Source organism: Rhinoraja longicauda, chromosome 9 (genome assembly GCF_053455715.1).
Source record: "Rhinoraja longicauda isolate Sanriku21f chromosome 9, sRhiLon1.1, whole genome shotgun sequence".
Taxonomy (NCBI): Eukaryota; Metazoa; Chordata; class Chondrichthyes; order Rajiformes; family Arhynchobatidae; genus Rhinoraja; species Rhinoraja longicauda.
Window position 1 is genome coordinate 38443352 of NC_135961.1, and position 22797 is coordinate 38466148.

The window sequence follows — 22797 nt, forward strand, 5'->3', positions numbered from 1 at the left end:
CCAAACCCAGCATTTCAACACTCAATTAGCTCTGAACTCAAATGCTCCATTTCTTCAGGCCCATCTCATTTCTCACCCTCTGTCCACTAAACAATTAACCAATCTTTTAATAAGTCTACCTTTACCTTTTTATCCTCTGCAAATGACATCCCATCCCTCCCAGTAGACCACTATACTGCCTCCGCCAGAAACAACACTCTTTACTCCTGCACTATTTTCTTTCAGCTACTGACAAATGAAACTTCTGTCTCCTACTCAAATCTAGGCTGAACACGACTCCTTCCTCTAGCTACACAATTCACAATTCTTCAATCCTTTTGTCCCACACCTTCTGTCTTTTCATCTCTGGCCTTTGGCCAACCATTTTCCTATCAAAAACCCTCCTCACCTACCAACCCATCACCTGCCAGGCTTTGTCCCGCTTTCTTCTCTCCCCTCAGTTCTTCTCTCCCCTCATGTGACAAAAAGTCACATGTCCATGTTATCCAGAGATGCTGCCTGACCTGCTAAATTACTCCAGCACTGTGTCATTTTTTTTGTAAACCAGCATCTGCAATTCCCTGTTTCTAAGGTTCAACATTGCCAAGCTGAAACTAGTTAACTTAAGCATACATATTTATTTTTAAATCAGAAAAGTTCACCCCCTTCCACAATTATATTTGCCCACAAAATAGTAAATACTGATGCACCATTTCAGATCAGACATGATTCAACCATAGGCAGAGTGGTAAAATCAACGTGGTAGGTAAATAAATAAAGGATGCAATTAAATAGGATTGAGGACCATCACCCTCCAACCTCAATGCCAGTCCTACAAGATTACACATGCATAGGTTATAATCAAATATCTGCATGCAAAGATTTCTTAAATGTTTAGTCCCAGATTCTGTGACAGAATCCTAACTCAGACTGAAATATAAATTGCTATCAAATATAGGAAAAATGAAGCGGGTGTGCATTTGAACAGATCTAAAAGTAAAACATTTTACATTGTGCAGCCACAACCTGAAGGAAATGAAGTTAATTTTGTTTTAGGTATTTAGAAACAGCCTGTTCATTTTTGACAAATCAAATGAAATGCTGAGCACAATGCAGATTGGAACAGAAACCCAAAACTGTAATTCATGACTTACCCACAATGATGATTAGGGAAAAAGTAATTAGGGTCAAGGAAGATCCACTGATGATCAAGTTGGCAACCAGCTTAAATAAAGGAAACAGCAGCAGTGCAGACCAAAACAGCCAGTTAACAAGGACCCACGGTCGTTTTGGTGGTTTGATTGGAGTGCCTGGGTAAGTGCCTTTTTTGAAATATTCATCCTGCAGAAGATCCTGATAAAATAAGAAATAGGATGGCACTCCTTAGTGAAAAACACACTTCTGTGCAAAATTCCGCTCATGCTATTTGTAGCGGCCAGCTTCGTCTATATCAATTAGCTCCCAAGCTGCTACTTGCATAGACCGGGTCAGCGATAAGTGTAATGACTCAAACGAATAATAACAGAGATCCTCCTTGACGTTTAATCGTTAGTCTTCTTTATTTGAAGGTGCAATAAACATATTGGCATATGTCTTGTCATCGACTGGTTATTAATTGCTAGGTAAAATTCCATATCTTACCAGTCTATGCGATCGTTACGAATTGCCAGATATAGCTTCGACGCAGTTTGTATTAATCTTCTAGTTAATAAAACTTACAGGCGATTACATCATGGCTGATAAATCTTTTGGCGAAGCTTCTAGCTGACCCGCTGTCAGCACCTCCCAGCTCACACACTCTGTCAGCACGTACCCAACTGCCCGTACTCTGGCTCCGCCCAGCCCCTTCGTAAGCATTGCATTAACTCTATAGTGTCCGGACTACAGCAGAATTCAAGGTAATGATATTAATAAGCAAAAATAACTAATAACTGCAAAATGGCTCCTACACTATTTCTATAATGTCTCCAAGGTAATTCTGGTCACTTTTGTAACCTGAAAGATTTCATATTTTGAGAGCTGCAACTTACCCAGACTGGATGGGAGAAAGAGATAAAGTGGAAAATTGCCTCGCAGCAGGAGGTTAAGGGAGCAATTTTCTTTGATGACCTCAAGGAAGGAACAAATGTGAAGCAGATGGCAACTACGTCCTTACTGAAGTACCACCTCAAAGTGAGTGAAAAACTACAGGCCCTCCTTAGATTATGAATGCATGATTAGTGGACAGCCCGATAAATATGAACGAATGTTTGAGACCATTGTGATGGATATGGTGGCTGCTGCAAATTACTGGTTTACAACTGATGTGTAATGCATGTTCAGATTTGTCCAAACTTTTCTAATTAGTTACACCGTTTGGCAATGTCAGACTCACTGACCCATTTCACATCTCGTACCATCAAGAACTGGACATCAATCTGCAACATGTGCATACTGTTGTAGTGTGGGCAAACAACCCAAAAGCAATTCAGAATTACTCGTAGTTTCTTAAATTGTTGTAAAGCTAAGTTATCATTTGTTTTTCTTTATAGACACAGGATAGTTTTACTAAGAGTTCACAAGAACTGGTACAAATAAAACCATAAATGTTTGTCATCACAGAATATATCTTCGCCACCATGAGATAACCTTACCTTTTCTTGGTAGAGTTTATGGAGCCAGTTAGCACATTCCTTTTCATCTTCAGGTATCTCTTCCATTGGGATCCGTCTGCAGATCCAAAATAAATGTCAATAGGTTTCCAGATGCTTTCCATATAAGTCCGAAAGGCAACACAGATAGAAGAGATAGACACAAAATGATTTTTTTTTGTATAAAAAGAATCAATTTTTGTAACTCAGTGGTATTTATTCACAAAATGCTGGAGTAACTCAGCAGGGCAGGCAGCATCTCAGGAGAGAAGGAATGGGTGACGTTTCGGGTCGAGACCCTTCTTCAGAGGGTCAGTGAGACTCAGTGGGTCAGGCAACATCTCTGAAGAAAATGGATATGTGATGTTTCAGGTCCTGTCGAGTTACTCCAACATTTTGTGTCTATCTTTGTATAAACCAGCATATTTTTTATTACATACTGATGGAAGTGTCTCCTTTTTGAACGGAAAAAAGGAAAATCTTACCAACATTAGGATTTTCAATAAAATTAGGAAAAAAGACAACAGATCATTGTTGCATATAGCACTGCAACTTTGCAACATTTAACAATGATTTAAATACATTTAAACTAATTTGAACCCATCACTGGGTAATATGGGAAACGTTGGGCAAAGGCACGGTCCTACAAATTGTTAAATAAAAATTGTCAAATTATCTGGTTTATAGGAGTTAGTTAAAGAGTAGATATTGTTCAGGACACCAGTAATTCCTGTTTTTCTTCAAAATTTTGTGTTCTCCATGACCATTAGACTGGCAGATAAGCTCAGTCTAACTTCTTATCAGAAGAACTGTTCACCGCGCTCTCAGTGCACATCTTCTCAAAGCCCATGAGAGCTCTATATCTCTGGTCTACTCAAATGAGGATTATATGCCAACATACCATTGCCCCACCCCTCCTGATCTCCTCAAAACCATACTCCTTCTCCAAAATCTTCTTCATACAACCCCTCCCTATCTAGTGATTTGCTCGACACACCCAGGAATCATCTCACTTCCACCAGATCTCTTAAGGGCCTGTTACATTCAATTTTTCCAATCTTTTGTGATTCTCCCATTTATCAATCACTGACCCCTTCATCGCCATTAATGGCTATTAATGGAGCACTCCATTTTCCTCCACGTTTCCCAGATGCAGTACTGCAGGCCTCCTTGCCTGACAGGAATTAAGTGTCTGAATTTAAATGAATGAGACTGGAAAATTATTCCCAAAAGTACTCTTAATTTCTATATTGTACCCCATATCCATTGTATCCGAACCCTCTTTCCATCTATCCCCCATTCCCTTATTAAAATAGTAGAGTGTGCATGCACACACACCTTGGCATCTTACCGAACATGTAGATCTGCATGGTACTTTTTTCCATGTAAAGTTCCCAGTAAGGTTGGATTTTCACCATTTCTGAAATTGAGTGTTGCATCGTACACAACTGGGACTAGAGGAAACAACTCCAGGTGAAAACAAAGCAATTTATAGCATATTAAATTAATTTTATAATTGTACAATATCCAACTAACATTAACCAATAACAGAATTATAACAGGTTAAGCTCAACATAAATCCATTCACAAAATCATACGGCTGACATATTTCACTGCTGATTTATAGTCTTGTCGATATATACCAAATTATAAATATTGTATGTTTGGGACTTTCTTATTTTACAGATTTGTTACAGATGTGATTTTTGTGATACTATACGATTTCACCAGATTTAAATAAAGCTTCTATCCCCACTGTTATCAGACTCTTGAATGGACCTCCCATTTGCCAGAGATGAATTTCCTTTTTTTTATTTTTAAACTCATTGTGGCCCTTGTACTTAAAAAAGAAAATCTTCATATTCTCTCGAGTTGTAGCACTATATTCTGGACTTTTTATTTTCTCCTGTGCAACCCGATGTTCTCTTGGATGGCATGATTTGCCTGGACAGTTTTATACTGTACATGTGACAATAATAAACCAATACCAAATTTTCCAGCAAAATAAACTTGACAGTGAAAATACATGGAAATTAACCAGTCACATGTTACCGGAATTAAAGCAACGACGACAGTGATGGAAAAGAGCTTGAATTTCATTTCTGCATAGATTGCTTCATAGTTCTCTTGAATGGATTGTCTCTTATCAGTATCGAAACAACTTACATTTATTTAACATATTCATTTTATAACATCCCAAAGTTACAGATTTACAGTGTACATTAAAGTGAAATCACAAGGTCATTTGTTTACTGAGAGGCAAGTTCTGGCCAGGACATCAAGCACCCCAGCTATTTTTCAAACTAATGCCATTACACCGACCTAAGCAAGGGGACAGTACTTCAGTTTAGGACAAAGAATGAAAGATCACTCTGAGGATCCATCAATAATTCAGCATTACAAGGACAACAAGGCGGTTCTACCCCATTTCTTAAGCCCTGTGGGAAACAGGAACTGCTGGACAGGAAAATGCTTTGGTGCATCTACTTTGCCTTCTACCATCTTAGCAGTTGCATGATACCACTGTAAACAATATCTGGCAGCAAAATGTCTATTATTGGGATTGCCTGAAAATTAACCATTGAGTTCTATAAACACAAAATATTGCCCCAGTAAGCCAACCCTCACAAACAGGCAGATGTGTAGAGCACCCTTACCTACACCCCTCAGGCATTGAACAGTGAGCGCAAAACCTTTTGTTCGAGGGAGAAGATGGTACTTTAGCTTAGGCAAACCTTTGGATTCTGCCACCTGCATGCTAATCTGATGTTTCTTCTCTGTAAAGCGTGTTCCTTCACAGTGAATCAGAAACTGCAAATCAGGGAAGATAATAGAACGGGCAATGGATAAAAGAGTCAGTACAATACAATACAATATATAAAGCTGAAATCAATAATAACCTTAAATCTTTGTCATTCATTATTGTAGACACCATAATCTCATTGCTATAAAAGTAATGTAATATCAGATATTCCATTTGTACCTTGCTGCAAACAAAATCTAACTCCAAATTAGACACAAAAAGCTGGAGTAATGCAGCAGGTCAAGCAGCATCTCTGGAGAAAAGGAATAGATGACGTTTCGAGTCGAAACCCTTCTTCAGACTCTCGACCCGAACCATCACCTATTCCTTTTCTCCACAGATGCTGCCTGACCCGCTGAGTTACTCCAGCTTTTTGTATCTATCTTCAGTTTAAACCAGCATCTGCAGTTCTTTCCTACACAAAATTAAGCTTGAGTTGTGTTTCAGTGGTAACATCAGGATCAAGTAACCTTTCACAGAAAACTGTTTTGAAAATAAATATTTAATAGGCACCAAGGTCAAGGTACCAGTTTAACAATAAAGGATGACTACCAATCTCTAATTTCTACAAATGAATCCTATTCAGATGAAAGAAGGTCTGTGGTAATGCGAACCACTTGAGTTATACTTTCACTAATGGGAGCTCTTTTCATTAAATTGGCTGTAGAGTTGTCAGAGATAATAAACACAGCGTCCTGGAGTAATTCAGTAAGTCTGGAGAACATGGATAAGTGACGTTTTGGGTCGGGACCCTTCTTCAGACTGTTTGGAGTGGGGGAGAGGGGGTGGGGGGGAAGCTAGAAGAGAGATGGGGACAGGACAAGATCTGCCAAGTGATAGGTGAATATGGGCGATGGGGATAATTGGCAGATGGATTGACAGTTGTCAGAGATGAAAATGAGACAAAAGGAGATAAGAAGAGAGGCTTGAATTGTGATGCCAGAGGAACGGATGTAGGTAGAAGGAGATTTTGGGGGGGGGGGGAGGGGGCAGGTAGGGAATTGTGAAAGTGGGAGAAATAGCTAGAGATAAATTTGATGCAAAATGCTAGAAGAGATCTGGGGAATTGACAGGAACAGAACAAATGTTCTTACCTTCCAATCTACCTTGGAGTAATTGTACTATTTTAAACTGCACTTTGCAGTTCTAACACTATTTTCTTCACTTTGGTTTTTCTATTGTACTTCCTGATGCACTCATGAATGGCAATGATTTGCCTTGATAATACATTAAATAAAGTTTTTCTGCATCTTAGTACGTAACAATGACAAAAGCAATTAAAAAGAAATAATCATACTGAATGGCAGAACAGGCTCAGACCTGAATGGTTACTTCTATTTTTATAAAGGTATCATTAAAAGAAAAAAAGAGCAACTGTTCCTACAGCTCCTTGGATTTAGCGTCTTTGTTTGATGTAGATTACTAAAATTGTTATCATTGTTAATAATTGTCGTGAGAATAGCTCAGATATTTCAGGACGTACATTGATAAAATACACTTCTCTGATAATAGTAGCTTTCTGTTTGGCAGAAAAATCTTTGATTAATTGCGACACTTATGCAATCATTACAGCAAGAGAGATTAGAAATTAACTGAAACATTGAAAACAATGGATGTTAAAGAAAGTAAACTTTTTTGGAGAAAGCTTGCTATTTGGACTACTACAGCTTCCAGCTTAAATAAATGACCTTGTCTAAATGTTAACAACCATGAACAGCCAGGTTGGGGTCTGGTCAGAGGTTAACTTATTAAAAGTCTGAAACCCACTCCAGCCAACCCGACTGCAACCTTAGAAGAGACAAGGAACGTTCAGCCAACTCACTCCCTGAATGCAGTTTGGTAATTTAAATAGCTTAACAAGGCTGGTAGTGTCTTGCTAAAACTACTTTGCAGATTTGATTCAAACAACTCCACCAACACTTTTGTTATCCATTCTCTCGTGACCTTCTCTACGTTCCCTTTGGCTATCTAATATTTTTTTGCAACTTAAAAGGTATTTTAAGTCTAGCTTTTCCCATTCAGATGAATAGTCATGAAACATTGACTGGGTCCCTCTCTCTATAAGTGCTGCCTTCCATGGGGTCTATTTCCAGGGTGTGTAGCCTTATTTCACATTTCCTGCATTGCTCATTTAGATTTCATCAGCTAGTTCTCAAAATTAAGTGAGGAAATAACAATTTATAGCAAGAGAATTGACCCAGTGCAACGACAGAAGCAGACAAGGAGTCAGAGGTGCTGAAAAGCAAAAATACCAAACTCAGAGTGATAAAATGGACTTTTTCAAAATCATCTGAGTTTAAAGAAAAGTATATGAGCAAACAGTGAGGAAGCCTTATGTGAAAATGAGACACTTAGTAGAGTTCTGTGGATCAATAAAAAGGCAATAAAATTTGGGAGTGGAGATGCAATTCACAATGCAGGAGGGAAGGCAGAAAGAGTGATGCAGTAGCATCAAAGAGAAGAAGCAGTAAAATAACTAGAAAAGCATAAACATAGCTTTCATCAAAGGGAAAAGAACCTATTAATACTAATAACAAATTTGGAACATTTAGTATCAAAGCTTGATTTTAGAAGATTGACTCTCAAATTGTGACTACACTTCAAAGTACTCCTCATAGGATGAGAGTACAGGCTACTGATTTTAACAGCTGCGAACAGTAATGCAGGAACTGCCAGAATCATCATTAGTGAGAAGTATAAACTGCCTGCTTTTATGTGCTTTACCTTGGTAATTTTTTCGTGGAACAGATACATCCAAACAGCTAGAATTAAACATGGCAAGATAATTGCAGGCTGTGCTGTAACAGTTAATTTTCTTTGCGGTAGCAACCACAAGGAGTGCCCTGGTGCAGCTAGTAAGGAACAACAGGATTAACAGCAATCAATGGTAATCTTGAACTTCCATTGCTAAGCTTTCTCATGAAGTCATCCCCATTATGGAAGGAGATATGGCCTGCACGTTTTAGTCATCCTTTTTTTCTCCCTGTGGTATCAAAAGTTCTGGTCATCTTTGAGGACACTGACTAACATTCTTCATGGTCAAGCTACAGAACTGCTGGCAGATTCTCAGACTACAAAGGGCATCACCACTGAGCTTAGAGTAGGGATCTAATTTAGCTTGAGATATATTCAGATCTCAAAAACTGAACTATCATTAAAGCACATTTGTAACATTTTTTGATGGTTCAAATTTAAAGTTTTGAGAAAAAATACATTTAAAATTATCCCAATTTCCCACATAATGTACATGCTAATTTCAGCTGTTGGCACACTTTAATACTTCAGTAATAGTAAGCACATCTTATGTGTAAATATCTTAAAGTGTAAATATCTTAAAGTGTAAATATTTGCACTGCACAATGCCACTTTGTAAGCCAATTTAATAAATATCAGTGTTTACTTTGCAATAGGTATTGCTGCCAAATGTTTCTAAAATTTATATTTTGTTAGGTTTTCACTCAATAGCCCAACTGTGCAAAAACAGACATATAATCAAATGAACAGAAGAATTTATAATGTTATTTTTAGTAATAATTAAGGCAGACCCTAGTAATAATCAAGGCACACCCAATTCAGATTGTTTTTAACACAAATCATTATACCTACCCAAAAGATTTCTGGGTAATCCCGGAGGTTAAGCAAACTTTGGACAACGTTTTTGCGATCTTCCTCCCATTGCCTCTTGCAAAACACAATCTCCAGAAAATACCACATCCAACCAATCAGAGGAACATATGCCAGCTCTTTCTTGGCAAGTACTTTTGAACTCTACACAGGAAAGAATGAAAAAGTTACGTGAACACTTATTCTGTTCCAAGGAGCACAAATTTTTAAACCAAAGTATAGCAAGATAGACAATGCATACATGGTCCCTCAAGGCAAACAGAATGCAAACACTGAATTTTGGAAGAGATGGAGTTGGGGTCATTTTCACGCCACCAAAGGAGGTAAAATATTTACTATCTAAGCAGCAACGTCTCAAAAGTAAATCATTCTCTTTTCAGAGGACTTTACATTGTAGAAAATTATTTGAAAAATTGGGTGTTAAATTAGGTTGTTACTAGTATACCATTGATCCAGATACTGGGGGCTTGATCCTGACCCCTGATGCACATTCTGTGACCAAATGTTTCTCCCTTGTGCCAAAGTCATGCTGTTTGGTAGGATGTTCCACATTAGGTGGGAAGCAGGGTAATTAGAGGATGGAGTTGATGGAGATGCAGGAAAAATAACGGTTTAGATCCATGCAGTAAGCTTAAGAGCTTGCTTCATTGGTGTATGGTTCCAAGGCAAGAAGTATCTGTTCTACCATACATTGCAAATGACCCCTGATTAATGCACAATACATACTTCCCAGAAGGCAAATAATGAATAGATCCATATCAACAAGATGCAAACTCAACCATGAGGGTAGGATATCAAGGCAAGAGGTCTCAGCTGTTGTAATGTTAAAGTGGAGTCACCAGACAATGCTGCAATGGTAGCTCAATTGACTACCTACCAAGTTCTGCTTTGTGTGGCCGGACCCAGTCTGAAATCATTAAATGTATTAGATTTCTCTTTTGCCGAGAGGTTTGGAGTCAAAATGTTTTCTCCAGTCATTTATCGACTGTAGTATGTTAAAAGACTGGAGCGACTAGGCTTATATACACTGGAATTTAGAAGGATGAGAGGGGAGCTTATTGAAATATATAAGATTATTAAGGGGTTGGACACGTTAGAGGCAGGAAATATGTTCACAATGTTGGGGGAGTCCAGAACCAGGGGCCACAGTTTAAGAATAAGGGGTAGACCATTTAGAACAGAGATGAGGAAAAACTTTTTCAGTCCGAGAGTTGTAAATCTGTGGAATTCTCTGCCTCAGAAGGCAGTGGAGGCCAGTTCTCTGAATGCTTTCAAGAGAGAGCTAGATAGAGCTCTTAAGGATAGCGGAGTCAGGGGTATGGGGAGAAGGCAGGAGTACTGATTGAGAATGATCAGCCATGATCACATTGAATGGTGGTGCTGGCTCGAAGAGTCGAATGGCCTACTCCTGCACCTATTGTCTATTTGATGCTCCAACCCAGCGAACCTCCAATTCTGTGCATCTCTCAAGATGACAACATTCATGCTTAAGCCATTACCACTCCAACAATGTCCTCAGCTGCCCCTGGGCCAACTAGTCTAGACTGTTGCAACACATGCAGTGTGCCTGCAGAGACAAGTAATTAGATTGCCTCAGGGTCCCTGGTTTACCAGTAGTTCTGTTACATCCCAGCCAACAAATACATTGACAGAGAACCTTAAAAGGGAATTAAGGTCATCCCATCACTGGAGTGTGCTCAACTTTTAACATAATGCTACAAACTGATTAGTTACTAACTGGATGTTATATTCTAAATCACAAATATGAAGCTGAGAACCGGACAGCACAAGAATAGGTCCTTTGGCCCAGTGTCCGTACCAAACATGATGCCAAGATGAACTCTTAGCTGCTTGCACATAATTCATGTCCTTCCATTTCCATGTACCTATCCCAAAGTCTCTCAAATACCACTATTGCATGTGCCCCCAGCAGCGTGTTCCAGGCACTCAATATCCCCCCTGGTTAAAAAAAAACAAACTTGCCCCATGCATCTCCTTTAAACTTTGCCCCTCTCACCTTAAAGCAAGGCCCTCGTGTATTTGATTTTTCCATCCTAAGGAAAAAGGGGCAAACTGTTTACCCTATCTATGCCGATAGCTTGCCCAGTTCTTCAAACTGGCAACAGTAATGACTTTCAGTTTCAAGAGCACTCGATGTGGCCTCCGCTGGACATGGATGGTTCCCATTGGAATCCGAGTAGTGTCACATTAACTTGACAAGAGACATTCACAAGCTATGGTGTGGCAAGCCCCAACATTATTCGGGCTGTGTTTGCTTGGAAGTTGAGCAGATAGGTCACAGTCTTCAAGTGAAACTCTGGCCTGTGGCTATCCTGACAGTATTTCCAGAGAAGCTTCTTTTTAATTTCTCCAACATCAACCCAAGCTGCATTTTCCATCTGCTAGTTGTAATCCTGAAAAATCTACCTCTTTGCCTGCTAATCTTTATTAAAATAGAAAGAAATACATTTTCAAAAGAGAAAATGACACCCTTAACTTAGTGGCATTTTGCAAACTCTGAAAGGTGCTACAGATCATTACTACTACCACCTGGAATATATCAACGGTTAAGATCAGAGTGAAAGCGACATTCACCAGAACAGCAGACTGACCATCAGTGGATCCAGAGATTATCTACCTGCTCAAATTGGTGGGTCTCTGGCCAATATTTTAGGAACTTTTTAGCTTCCAGGTACATCTTTAAAGATGTAGAGGCAGGAGCATGCCTCTCTGAAGATGCTCAGGGAAAGGCACTCCCGATGTGTCTTCCTTTTCCTTATCCCCGTCTTTTACCCCTTTCCTAGTGTGAAACACCTCATCCCGGGCGCAGATATAACCATATAACCATACAACAACTACAACACGGAAACAGGCCCGTTCGGCCCTACCAGTCCACGCCGACCACTCTCTCTGACCTAGTCTCATCTACCTGCTCTCAGACCATAACCCTCTAATCCCCTCTTATCCATATACCTATCCAATTTACTCTTAAATAATAAAATCGAGCCTGCCTCCACCACTTCCACCGGAAGCCCATTCCATACAGCCACCACCCTCTGAGTAAAGAAGTTACCCCTCATGTTACCCCTAAACTTTTGTCCCTCAATTCTGAAGCTATGTCCCCTTGTTGGAATCTTCCCCACTCTCAAAGGGAAAAGCCTACCCACGTCAACTCTGTCCGTCCCTCTTAAAATTTTAAAAACCTCTATCAAGTCCCCCCTCAACCTTCTACGCTCCAAAGAATAAAGACCCAACCTGTTCAACCTCTCTCTGTAGCTTAAGTGCTGAAACCCAGGCAACATTCTAGTAAATCTCCTCTGTACCCTCTCCATTTTGTCGACATCCTTCCTATAATTTGGCGACCAGAACTGCACACCATACTCCAGATTCGGCCTCACCAATGCCCTGTACAATTTTAACATTACATCCCAACTTCTATATTCGATGCTCTGATTTATAAAGGCAAGCATACCAAACGCCTTCTTCACCACCCTATCCACATGAGATTCCACCTTCAGGGAACAATGCACAGTTATTCCCAGATCCCTCTGTTCCACTGCATTCCTCAATTCCCTACCATTTACCCTGTACGTCCTATTTTGATTTGTCCTACCAAAATGCAGCACCTCACACTTATCAGCATTAAACTCTATCTGCCATCTTTCAGCCCATCCTTCCAAAAGGCCCAAATCTCTCTGTGGACTTTGAAACTCTACTTCATTATTAACTACACCACCTATCTTAGTATCATCTGCATATTTACTAATCCAATTTGCCACACCATCATCCAGATCATTAATGTAAATGACAAACAACAGTGGACCCAACACAGATCCTTGGGGTACTCCACTAGACACTGGCCTCCAACCTGACATACAATTGTCAACCATTACCCTCTGGTATCTCCCATTCAGCCATTGTTGAATCCATCTTGCAACCTCACTATTAATACCCAACGATTTAACCTTCTTAATCAACCTTCCATGTGGAACCTTGTCAAATGCCTTACTGAAGTCCATATAGACAACATCCACAGCCTTGCCCTTATCAATTTCCCTGGTAACCTCTTCAAAAAATTCAAGAAGATTAGTCAAACATGACCTTCCAGGCACAAATCCATGTTGACTGTTTCTAATCAGGCCTTGTTTATCCAAATAATTATATATATTGTCCCTAAGTATCTTTTCCATTAATTTTCCCACCACAGACGTCAAACTAACAGGTCTATAATTGCTAGGTTTACTTTTAGAACCTTTTTTAAACAAAGGCACAACATGCGCAATGCGCCAATCTTCCGGCACCATCCCCGTTTCTAATGACGTTTGAAATATTTCCGTCATAGCCCCTGCTATTTCTGCACTAACTTCCCTCAATGTCCTAGGGAATATCCTATCAGGACCTGGAGACTTATCCACTTTTATATTTTTCAAAAGTGTCCGTACCTCCTCTTCTTTAATCCTCATAATTTCCATCACTACTCTACTTGTTTCGCTTACCTCACGTAATTCAATATCCTTCTCCTCGGTGAATACCGAAGAAAAGAAATTGTTTAATATCTCCCCCATTTCATCCGGCTCAGCACATAGCTGTCCACTCTGACTCTCTAATGGACCAATTTTTTCCTTCGCTATCCTTTTGCTATTGACATATCTGTAGAACCCCTTGGGGTTTACTTTTACATTACTTGCCAAAGCAGCCTCATATCTTTTTTTCACTTTTCTAATTTCCTTCTTAAGATTCCTTTTACATTCTTTATATTCCTCAAGAACCTCATTTACTCCCTGCCGCTTATACTTATTGTATATCTCCCTCTTTTTCCGAACCAAGTGTCCAATTTCCCTGGAAAACCACGGCTCTTTCAAATTATTATTCTTTCCTTTCCACCGAACAGGGACATAAAGACTCTGTACTCTCAAAATTTCACCTTTAAATATCCTCCATTTCTCTATTATATCCTTTTCATAAAACAAAAAGTTCCATTTCACTCCTTTTAAATCCTTTCTCATCTCCTCAAAATTAGCCTTTCTCCAATCCAAAATCTCAACCCTTGGTCCAGATTTGACCTTCTCCATAATTATATTGAAACTAATGGCATTGTGATCACTAGACCCAAAGTGCTCCTCAACACATACCTCCGTCACCTGACCCGTCTCATTTCCCAACAGGAGGTCCAACACTGCCCCTTCTCTGGTAGGTACCTCTACGTATTGCTGCAAAAAACTATCCTGCACACATTTTACAAACTCCAAACCATCCAGTCCTTTAACAGAATGTGATTCCCAGTCTATGTATGGAAAATTGAAATCTCCCACAATCACTACTCTGTGCTTACTACTAATATCTGCTATCTCCTTACATATTTGCTCTTCCAATTCTCGTTCCCTATTTGGCGGTCTATAATACACCCCTATAAGTGTTGCTAAACCTTTCTCATTTCTGAGTTCCACCCAAACAGCCTCCCTAATCGAGCCTTCTAGTCTGTCCTGCCAAAGCACTGCTGTGATATCCTCCCTGACAAGCAATGCAACACCCCCACCTCTTGCCCCTCCGATTCTATCACATCTGAAACAATGAAATCCTGGAATATTTAATTGCCAATCGCAACCCTCCTGCAACCATGTTTCACTGATCGCCACAACATCATACTTCCAGATGTCAATCCAGGCTCTAAGCTCATCCACCTTTCTTACAATGCTCCTAGCATTAAAATATACACGTTTAAGGGACCCATCATTTCTTATTCTCAGTTTATTTCTTTTCACTTCTTTCTCTCCTACATATTGGGTCTGAGTGTTTCCCTTTTCTGCCTCCTGCCTCACACCCTGCCTATTAGCTATCTGTGTTTGAGTCCCTCCCCCCAACCGTACTAGTTTAAAGTCTCCGCAATTACCTTAGCAAATCTCCCCGCCAGGATATTGGTTCCTCTCAGGTTCAGATGCAACCCGTCCTTTTTGTACAGGTCATACTTCCCCCAGAAGAGGTCCCAATGATCCAGAAACTTGAATCCCTGCTCCAGTTCCTCAGCCACGTATTTATCCTCCACCTCACTCCATTCCTATTCTCACTATCGCGTGGCACAGGCAGTAAGCCTGAGATTATTTGCTTTGGAAGTCCTTTTTTTTAACTCTCTTCCTAGCCCCCTAAATTCTCCTTTCAGGGCCTCTTCCCTTATCCTACCTATATTGTTGGTACCTATATGTAGCACGACCTCTGGCTCCTCTCCCTCCCCTTTCAGGATATCCTGGACACGCTCAGACACATCCCTGACACCGGCACCAGGGAGGCAAACCACCATTCGGGTCTCCCGACTGCGTCCACAGAATCGCCTATCTGACCCCCTCACTATAGAGTCCCCTATTACTATCGCTCTCCTCTTCCTTTCCCTACCCTTCTGAGCAACAGGGCCGGACTCCGTGCCAGAGGCCCGGGCACCGTCGCTGCCCCCAGGTAGGCAGTTCCCCCCAACAGTACTTAAACAGGAGTACTTATTTCCAAGGGGTACAGCCACCGGGGTACTCTCTAGTCCCTGCCTCTGCTCCTTGCCCCCCCTAACCGTGACCCACTTGTCTACCTCCCGTGGTTTTGTAGTGACCACCTCTCTGTAACTCCTCTCTATAACCTCCTCACTCTCCCTGACCAGACGGAGGTCATCAATCTGCCGCTCCAGGTTCCTAATACGGTCCTTTAGGAGCTCCATCTCGTCGCACCTGGCGCAGATGTGAATGTCTGGAAGACTATCAGACTCCCAGATTCCCCACATCTGACACCCAGAACAATAAACTGCCCTGGCACTCATACTCCCCAAACAAAGCCCCGTGCTCGGTTTCTAAACCTACCGCCCGGCTGCTGCTCCAACCGCTCCAACCGCCCACCCAAAAGAACTGAGTGATCTCCTGGGAGAGGCGAAAAACCTGATTAAAAACCCAGGCCAATTTGGGGAAAAAAATCCAGGAAATTCCTCTCCGACCCCAAGCTAGGCGATCGAAACTTGTCCGGGAGATCACACAGGTCTTACTCCTTACTATCCCCACACAATACTTCCCAAGCAACACAGCTTGGTGCTGCTGCTGCTGATTGCTGCTGGCTGCAGCTAATAGACAATAGACAATAGACAATAGGTGCAGGAGTAGGCCATTCAGCCCTTCGAGCCAGCACCGCCATTCAATGCGATCATGGCTGATCACTCTCAATCAGTACCCCGTTCCTGCCTTCTCCCCATACCCCCTCACTCCGCTATCCTTAAGAGCTCTATCCAGCTCTCTCTTGAAAGCATCCAACGAACTGGCCTCCACTGCCTTCTGAGGCAGAGAATTCCACACCTTCACCACTCTGACTGAAAAAGTTCTTCCTCATCTCCGTTCTAAATGGCTTACCCCTTATTCTTAAACTGTGGCCCCTTGTTCTGGACTCCCCCAACATTGGGAACATGATTCCTGCCTCTAATGTGTCCAATCCCCTAATTATCTTATATGTTTCAATAAGATCCCCCCTCATCCTTCTAAATTCCAGTGTATACAAGCCCAATCGCTCCAGCCTTTCAACATACGACAGTCCCGCCATTCCGGGAATTAACCTAGTGAACCTACGCTGCACGCCCTCCATAGCAAGAATATCCTTCCTCAAATTTGGAGACCAAAACTGCACACAGTACTCCAGGTGCGGTCTCACCAGGGCCCGGTACAACTGTAGAAGGACCTCTTTGCTCCTATACTCAACTCCTCTTGTTATGAAGGCCAACATCCCATTGGCTTTCTTCACTGCCTGCTGTACCTGCATGCTTCCTTTCATTGACTGATGCACTAGGACACCCAGATCTCGTTGAACTCCCCCTCCTCCTAACTTGACACCATTCAGATAATAATCTGCCTTTCTATTCTTACTTCCAAAGTGAATAACCTCACACTCATCTACATTAAACTGCATCTGCCATGTATCCGCCCACTCACACAACCTGTCCAAGTCACCCTGCAGCCTTATTGCATCTTCCTCACAATTCACACTACCCCCCAGCTTAGTATCATCTGCAAATTTGCTATGGGGCATAGACAGAATAATTGGGAGTAGGGGATAGATTTTTTGTAGGGGACTGGGTGGGAAGAAGTGTAGTCCAGATAGCTGGTAGATGGGGATTGGCTGGTTCTACGGTCGAGGAAGAAACGGAGGGCTTCGAGACCATCCTTGTGGGGGATGGAAGTGTAGAGTGACTGGACATCCATGGTAAAGATGAGGGAGTGGGGGCCTGAGAACCGGAAGTTATCGAGGAGATGGAGAGCGTGTGAGGTGTGTTGGACGTAGGTGGGGAGGGATTTAACCAGGGGGGATTGGATGGAGTCGAGGTAGGTGGAAATAAGTTTGATGTTCTTGTATTGCACCAATGATTGTGGACCAACAATCCTGGCATTGACCTTCATCAGTAGTTTCTCCTAGTTTATTCGGCTCGCTCCAGCCAGCATGTTCAATCAGGATATCCCTAGACTTCCAACAAGACTTCCAGCACATTGCACACTCTGTCTTTGCTCAAGGCAGCACAGGCTAAATTAGTTTTTAAAAAAAAACAAAGTTCCTAGGGTTTCTTACAGCCATAATGCACAATTTAAGAAATATGGGTTGTTTTTACATAGCATCATGCACTTCAATATCTAACCTGGGAGTTAATGAACAGCGTGGGAAGCTCTCACACAGGAATCAGACAAAACATCAGCAGCACCGATTTAAGGCATTACCTCTGTGCATTACAGTCCCTGCATTTGTTTTCAGCCTTGCTCCCAAGCCCAGCTCCTCGGTATTCCCCCCTCATATCTGCCCATTTTACATTAATTATACAATTAAAGATTGAACAACATTGTGATTAAAATGGAAATTTGGTGACTGGGCTTATTATTACTAACATTTTAGTGATTGATCAAAGTGAGTGTTTCTCACAATAACCACCAATAAATTGAACACAACTATTATTGCCAACTGCATAATACAATCTCAGATATTCTTCTATGCAAGATACAAAGGTGATCAACCTACCCCCAATGAATGGCACATGAATTTAATTGGCTTTTTATTGGTCTGGTCTGCATATCCACCTTATTTTATTATTCCCAGTCTGCAATATGCTTTAATATGAAGATATCATTCAGTTCATATCTGGAATTCTTTATGCTGGGACTTATTTCATGAAAATTCTCCTCCACCAAACTTAACCGGGACATCTAGTTTCCCCATAGAAGATAGTAGATTGACAGTTCAACCAGCAGCCTCATAACATTTTAAATCCAACAGTGTCTGATGCCCAAATTGCCTTATTTTCTGAAAGCAAGCTAGATAAATAAACTAAAAAACAAACTACACTGAAAGCACGATTTTGATTTCTCACAGGTGTCAAGGTTAGCCTTGTCACCAAAGAACGAATTAATTAGCAGCTCAGTTCAGGATTAATGATCCAATTTCAAATTAAGATAGCATGATTTTTGTCAGAAGTAACCAGTGAAAAAAAGAGTGAAAAGAAAGTCCTTTCCTCCGTAACATCATCAGCAGCAAAATTTATTTAAACCAATTATTGCAGTTTCTTCTTGGGTTGGCGTTAGTTTGAACACAGATTTGACAGCTTCTGAGACACATGAATGAGCTGCAGATGACATCGATACACTATTCAAAGCTACATTATTTTTAAGTGCTTGACCTGTTGCTACCATAATAGATTTTTAACCTTATTTGAAATAAGTAAAACATCTTATTTATAGCTCATTGTGATGGCCAAATAATACTACAGGTACATCAATATTGTTGCATCACAACCAAAAATATTAATTATTATATAGGATTGGGGTAGAAGCTGTTTGACTGCATGCCAGGAATGAAGCCCAAGATGATCAGAAAAAGGTAAACATCAAGAACCAGAGGGGAACATTTAATAGGAACCCGTGGGAGAAAGTTTTCACTCAGAGGCTGAAGGGTATATGTAATGAACTGCCAGAGGAGGTAGTTAAGGCAATATTATTGAGGCAGGTACATGTAAAAGACTCTTGGGGGCAGATACATGGATAGGAAAGGTTGAGGGATGTGGACCAAATGCAGGTAAATGGGACTAGCTTAGATGGGGAATATTGGTCAGTATGGACAAGATGGGCCAAAGGGCCTGTTTCCTTGCTATATGACAATCTGAAATTAATTTATAGCAGCATGATTTCAAACAACTATTTGATTGTGATAAGAAATTAGGGAGGAAACAAATATCCAAAAGTACACAGCAATAAAAACAGTATAAAATATTTTTTATCTGATAGCCATTATAAGTTATGTGGCAGGATCACAAAGACTGAAATTTGATCATTGAAATATGCATGGCATTAGGAAGTAAGAGCATCTAAGGCCAAGTTGCCAAGAGAGCGAATCTGGGGAATTAATAAAATGGAATACAAGGAGATGGCAAATGAATTAAACAAGCATTTTGCATGGTCTTCACTCTAGAGAATATGAGTAACATCCCACAAATAGCTCTTTGGGAGAGAGGGAGGAACTCAGGAAAATTACAATTACCAGCAGAGAAGTATTGAGCAAACAGATGGAACTGCGAGCTGACAAGTCTCCGGGTCCTGATGGACTTCGTCCTAGAGTGTTAAAATGGCTTGCAAGATAGTTGATGTGTTGGTTTTAATATTCCAAAATTCCCCAGATTCAGGGAAACTCCCATTAGAGGGAAAATAACAAATGCAACTCCTTTAATCAAAAAGGAAGGGAGAAAGAAAGCAGGAAATTACAGGACAGTTAGCTTAATATCTTACTGGAAAGATGTTAAAAGCTATTATTAATAATGCGACAGCAGGGCACTTAAAAAAACTCAAAGTAATCAGGCAATGTTAACATGGTTTTGAGAAAGAAAATAAGTTTTATCAATTTACTGGTGTTCTTTGAAGTAGTAACATGCTGTGGACAGAGGCAAACATAAATGTACTATTGTTACATTTTCCAAAGGCATCTAATAAGCTTCTGGTGCGGTGAGTAATATTTTGATATGGTGAGAAGATGAACTGGTTAACAGGACACAATAGTAATCAATGATGAGTTAGTTAGGCTTGTATTCACTGGAGTTTAGAAGGATGAGAGAGGATCTTATAGAAACATATAAAATTATAAAAGGTCTGGACAAGCTGGATGCAGGAAAAATGTTCCCAATGTTGGGCGAGTCCAGAACCAGGGGCCACAGTCTTAGAATAGAGGGGAGGCCATTTAAAACCGAGGTGAGAAGAAACTTTTTCACCCAGAGAGTTGTGAATTTTGTGGAATTCTCTGTCACAGAGGGCAGTGGAAGCCAAATCACTGGATGGATTTAAGAGAGAGTTAGATAGAGCTCTAGGGGCTAGTGGAATCAAGGGATATGGGGAGAAGGCAGGCACGGGTTATTGATTGGGGACTATCAGCCATGATCACAATGAATGGCGGTGCTGGCTCGAAGGGCCGAATGGCCTCCTCCTGCACCTATTTTCTCTGTTTCTATTTGTAAAATAGCTTGGCAAATTAAGTATAATGTGGAAAAATGTGACCTTGTCCACTTTGGCAAGAAAACAAAAGCATATTAGCTGAATGCGAGAGATTGCAGGACTGAGTGATGCAGAAGGATTTCAGTGCCTAAGTGTGTGATCTGCAAACAATATGTTATTGTGGTGGGGAAATTAATACAGAAGTAGGACAATATGCTTCAGTTACATTGGGCATTGTGAGAGTATATCTGGGAGGATTTGTCTCATTTAAAGAAGGATGTAGATACATTGGAAGCAATTCAGAGGTGGTTTATTGAATACCTGGATTGCGCATGTTAACTTATTTGCAATGGTCAGTCAGTCTATGCATATATTTGCTGGAGTACATACAGTGCATTCAGAAAGTATTCAGACCCCTTTACTTTTTCCATCTTTTGCTACGTTACAGCCTTATTTTAAAATGGATTAAATTCTTTGTTTTTATCATCAAATTACACACAATACCCCATAATAAAAAAGTGAAAACAGATGTTAGAAATTTTTGCAAAGTAATTAAAAAGAAATAATAGAAATACCACATTTACGTAAGTATTCAGACCCTTTACTCAGTACATTGTTGAGGTACCTTTGGCAGCAATTACAGCCTCAGGTCTTCTTGGGTATGACGTTACAAGCTTGGCACACCTGTATTTGGGTAATTTCTCCCATTCGTCTCTGCAGATCCTCTCAAGCTCTGTCAGGTTGGATGGGGAGTGTCAATGCACAGCTATTTTCAGGTCCCTCCAGAGATGTTCGATCGGGTTCAAGTCCAGGCTCTGGCTGGGCCACTCAAGGACATTCAGACTTGTCACGAACCAACTCCTGCGTTGTCTTGGCTGTTTGCTTAGGGTCGTTGTTCTGTTGGAAGGTGAACCTAAGCCCCAGTCTGAGGTCCAGAATGCTCTGGAGCAAGTTTTCATCACGGCTCTCTGTATTTTGCTCCGTTCAACTTTCCCTCGATCCTGACTAGTCTACCAGTTCTTGCCATTGAAAAACATGCTGCCACCACCATGCTTCACCGTAGGTATGGTATTGGCCAGGTGATGAGTGGTGCCGCTTGGCATTCAGGCCAAATAGTTCAATCTTAGTTTCATCAGACCAAAGAATCTTGTTTCTCATGGTCTGAGAGTCCAAGCGAGCTGTCATGTGCCTTTTACTGAGGAGTGGCTTCCGTCTGGCCACTGCACCATAAAGGCCTGATTGGTGGAGTGTTGCGGATATAGTTGTCCTTCTGGAAGGTTCTCCCATCTTCACAGAGGAACTCTAGAGCTCTGTCAGAGTGACCATCGGGTTCTTGGTCACCTCCCTGACCAAGGCCCTTCTCCCCTGATTGCTCAGTTTGGCCGGGCAGCCAGCTCTATGAAGAGTCCTGGTGGTTCCAAAGTTCTTCCATTTAAGAATGACGGAGGCCACTGTGCTCTTCGGGACCTGCAATGCTGCAGAAATGATTTTATACCCTTCCCAGATCTGTGTCAGACACAATCCTGTCTCGGAGGTCTAAGGACAATTCCTTTGTCTTCATGGCTTGGTTTTTGCTCTGACATGCACTGTCAACTGTGGGACCTTATATAGACAGGTGTATGCCTTTCCAAATCATGTCCAGTCAATTTAATTTACCACTGGTGGACGCCAATCAAGTTGTAGAAACATTTCAAGGATTATCAATGGAAACAGGACGAACACAAGCTCAATTTTGAGTGTCATAGCAAAGGATCTGAAATACTTATGTAAATGTGATATTTCAGTTATTTCTTTTAATTACTTTGCAAAAATTTCTAAACGCCTGTTTTTGCTTTTTTATTATGGGGTATTGTGTGTAGATTGATTAAAAAAAAAGGAATTTAATCCATTTTAAAATAAGGCTGTGATGTAGCAAAATGTGGAAAAAGTGAAGGAGTCTGAATACTTTCTGAATGCACTGTAAGAATGAGAAGAGGAATGAATCATAAAAAGATGCTGAAGAATATTAAATTGTAGAACAGGTACAGCAGGTTTCCTTCTGTGAGAAACAAATGAAAGGATGTGAACAAAAGCTTTTCACTGTACCCTGGTACACGAGACAATAAACGAAACAATACATAAATATGTCAATTTAAAGACAGACGACATAAAAATCAGTCTCAAAGAATTACGTCTTTGGACCTCTCTTCCTCCAAGGTAGATAGATGCCCTGTAAGCAAGGGGGTAAATGATTATTGTGGTTATGTGGGAATGCAGAGTCGAGGGTGTAATCTGATCATCATGATGTTAC

General features: G+C 40.8%; 1 protein-coding gene across 4 annotated transcripts in view; it reads right to left on the reverse strand.

Moving 5' to 3' along the window:
• agpat4 (1-acylglycerol-3-phosphate O-acyltransferase 4 (lysophosphatidic acid acyltransferase, delta)) overlaps window positions 1-22797 on the reverse strand; it is a 108778-nt gene that overhangs the window by 22234 nt on the left and 63747 nt on the right. For all 4 annotated transcript variants that reach the window (XM_078405207.1, XM_078405208.1, XM_078405210.1 and 1 more), the window contains 5 exons: window positions 9019-9180; window positions 5267-5420; window positions 3961-4063; window positions 2613-2688; window positions 1134-1332 (listed from right to left, as the gene is read on the reverse strand). In XM_078405207.1, the coding sequence (XP_078261333.1) occupies window positions 1134-1332; window positions 2613-2688; window positions 3961-4063; window positions 5267-5420; window positions 9019-9180 (694 nt within the window). The remainder of the gene's footprint in view (window positions 1-1133; window positions 1333-2612; window positions 2689-3960; window positions 4064-5266; window positions 5421-9018; window positions 9181-22797) is intronic.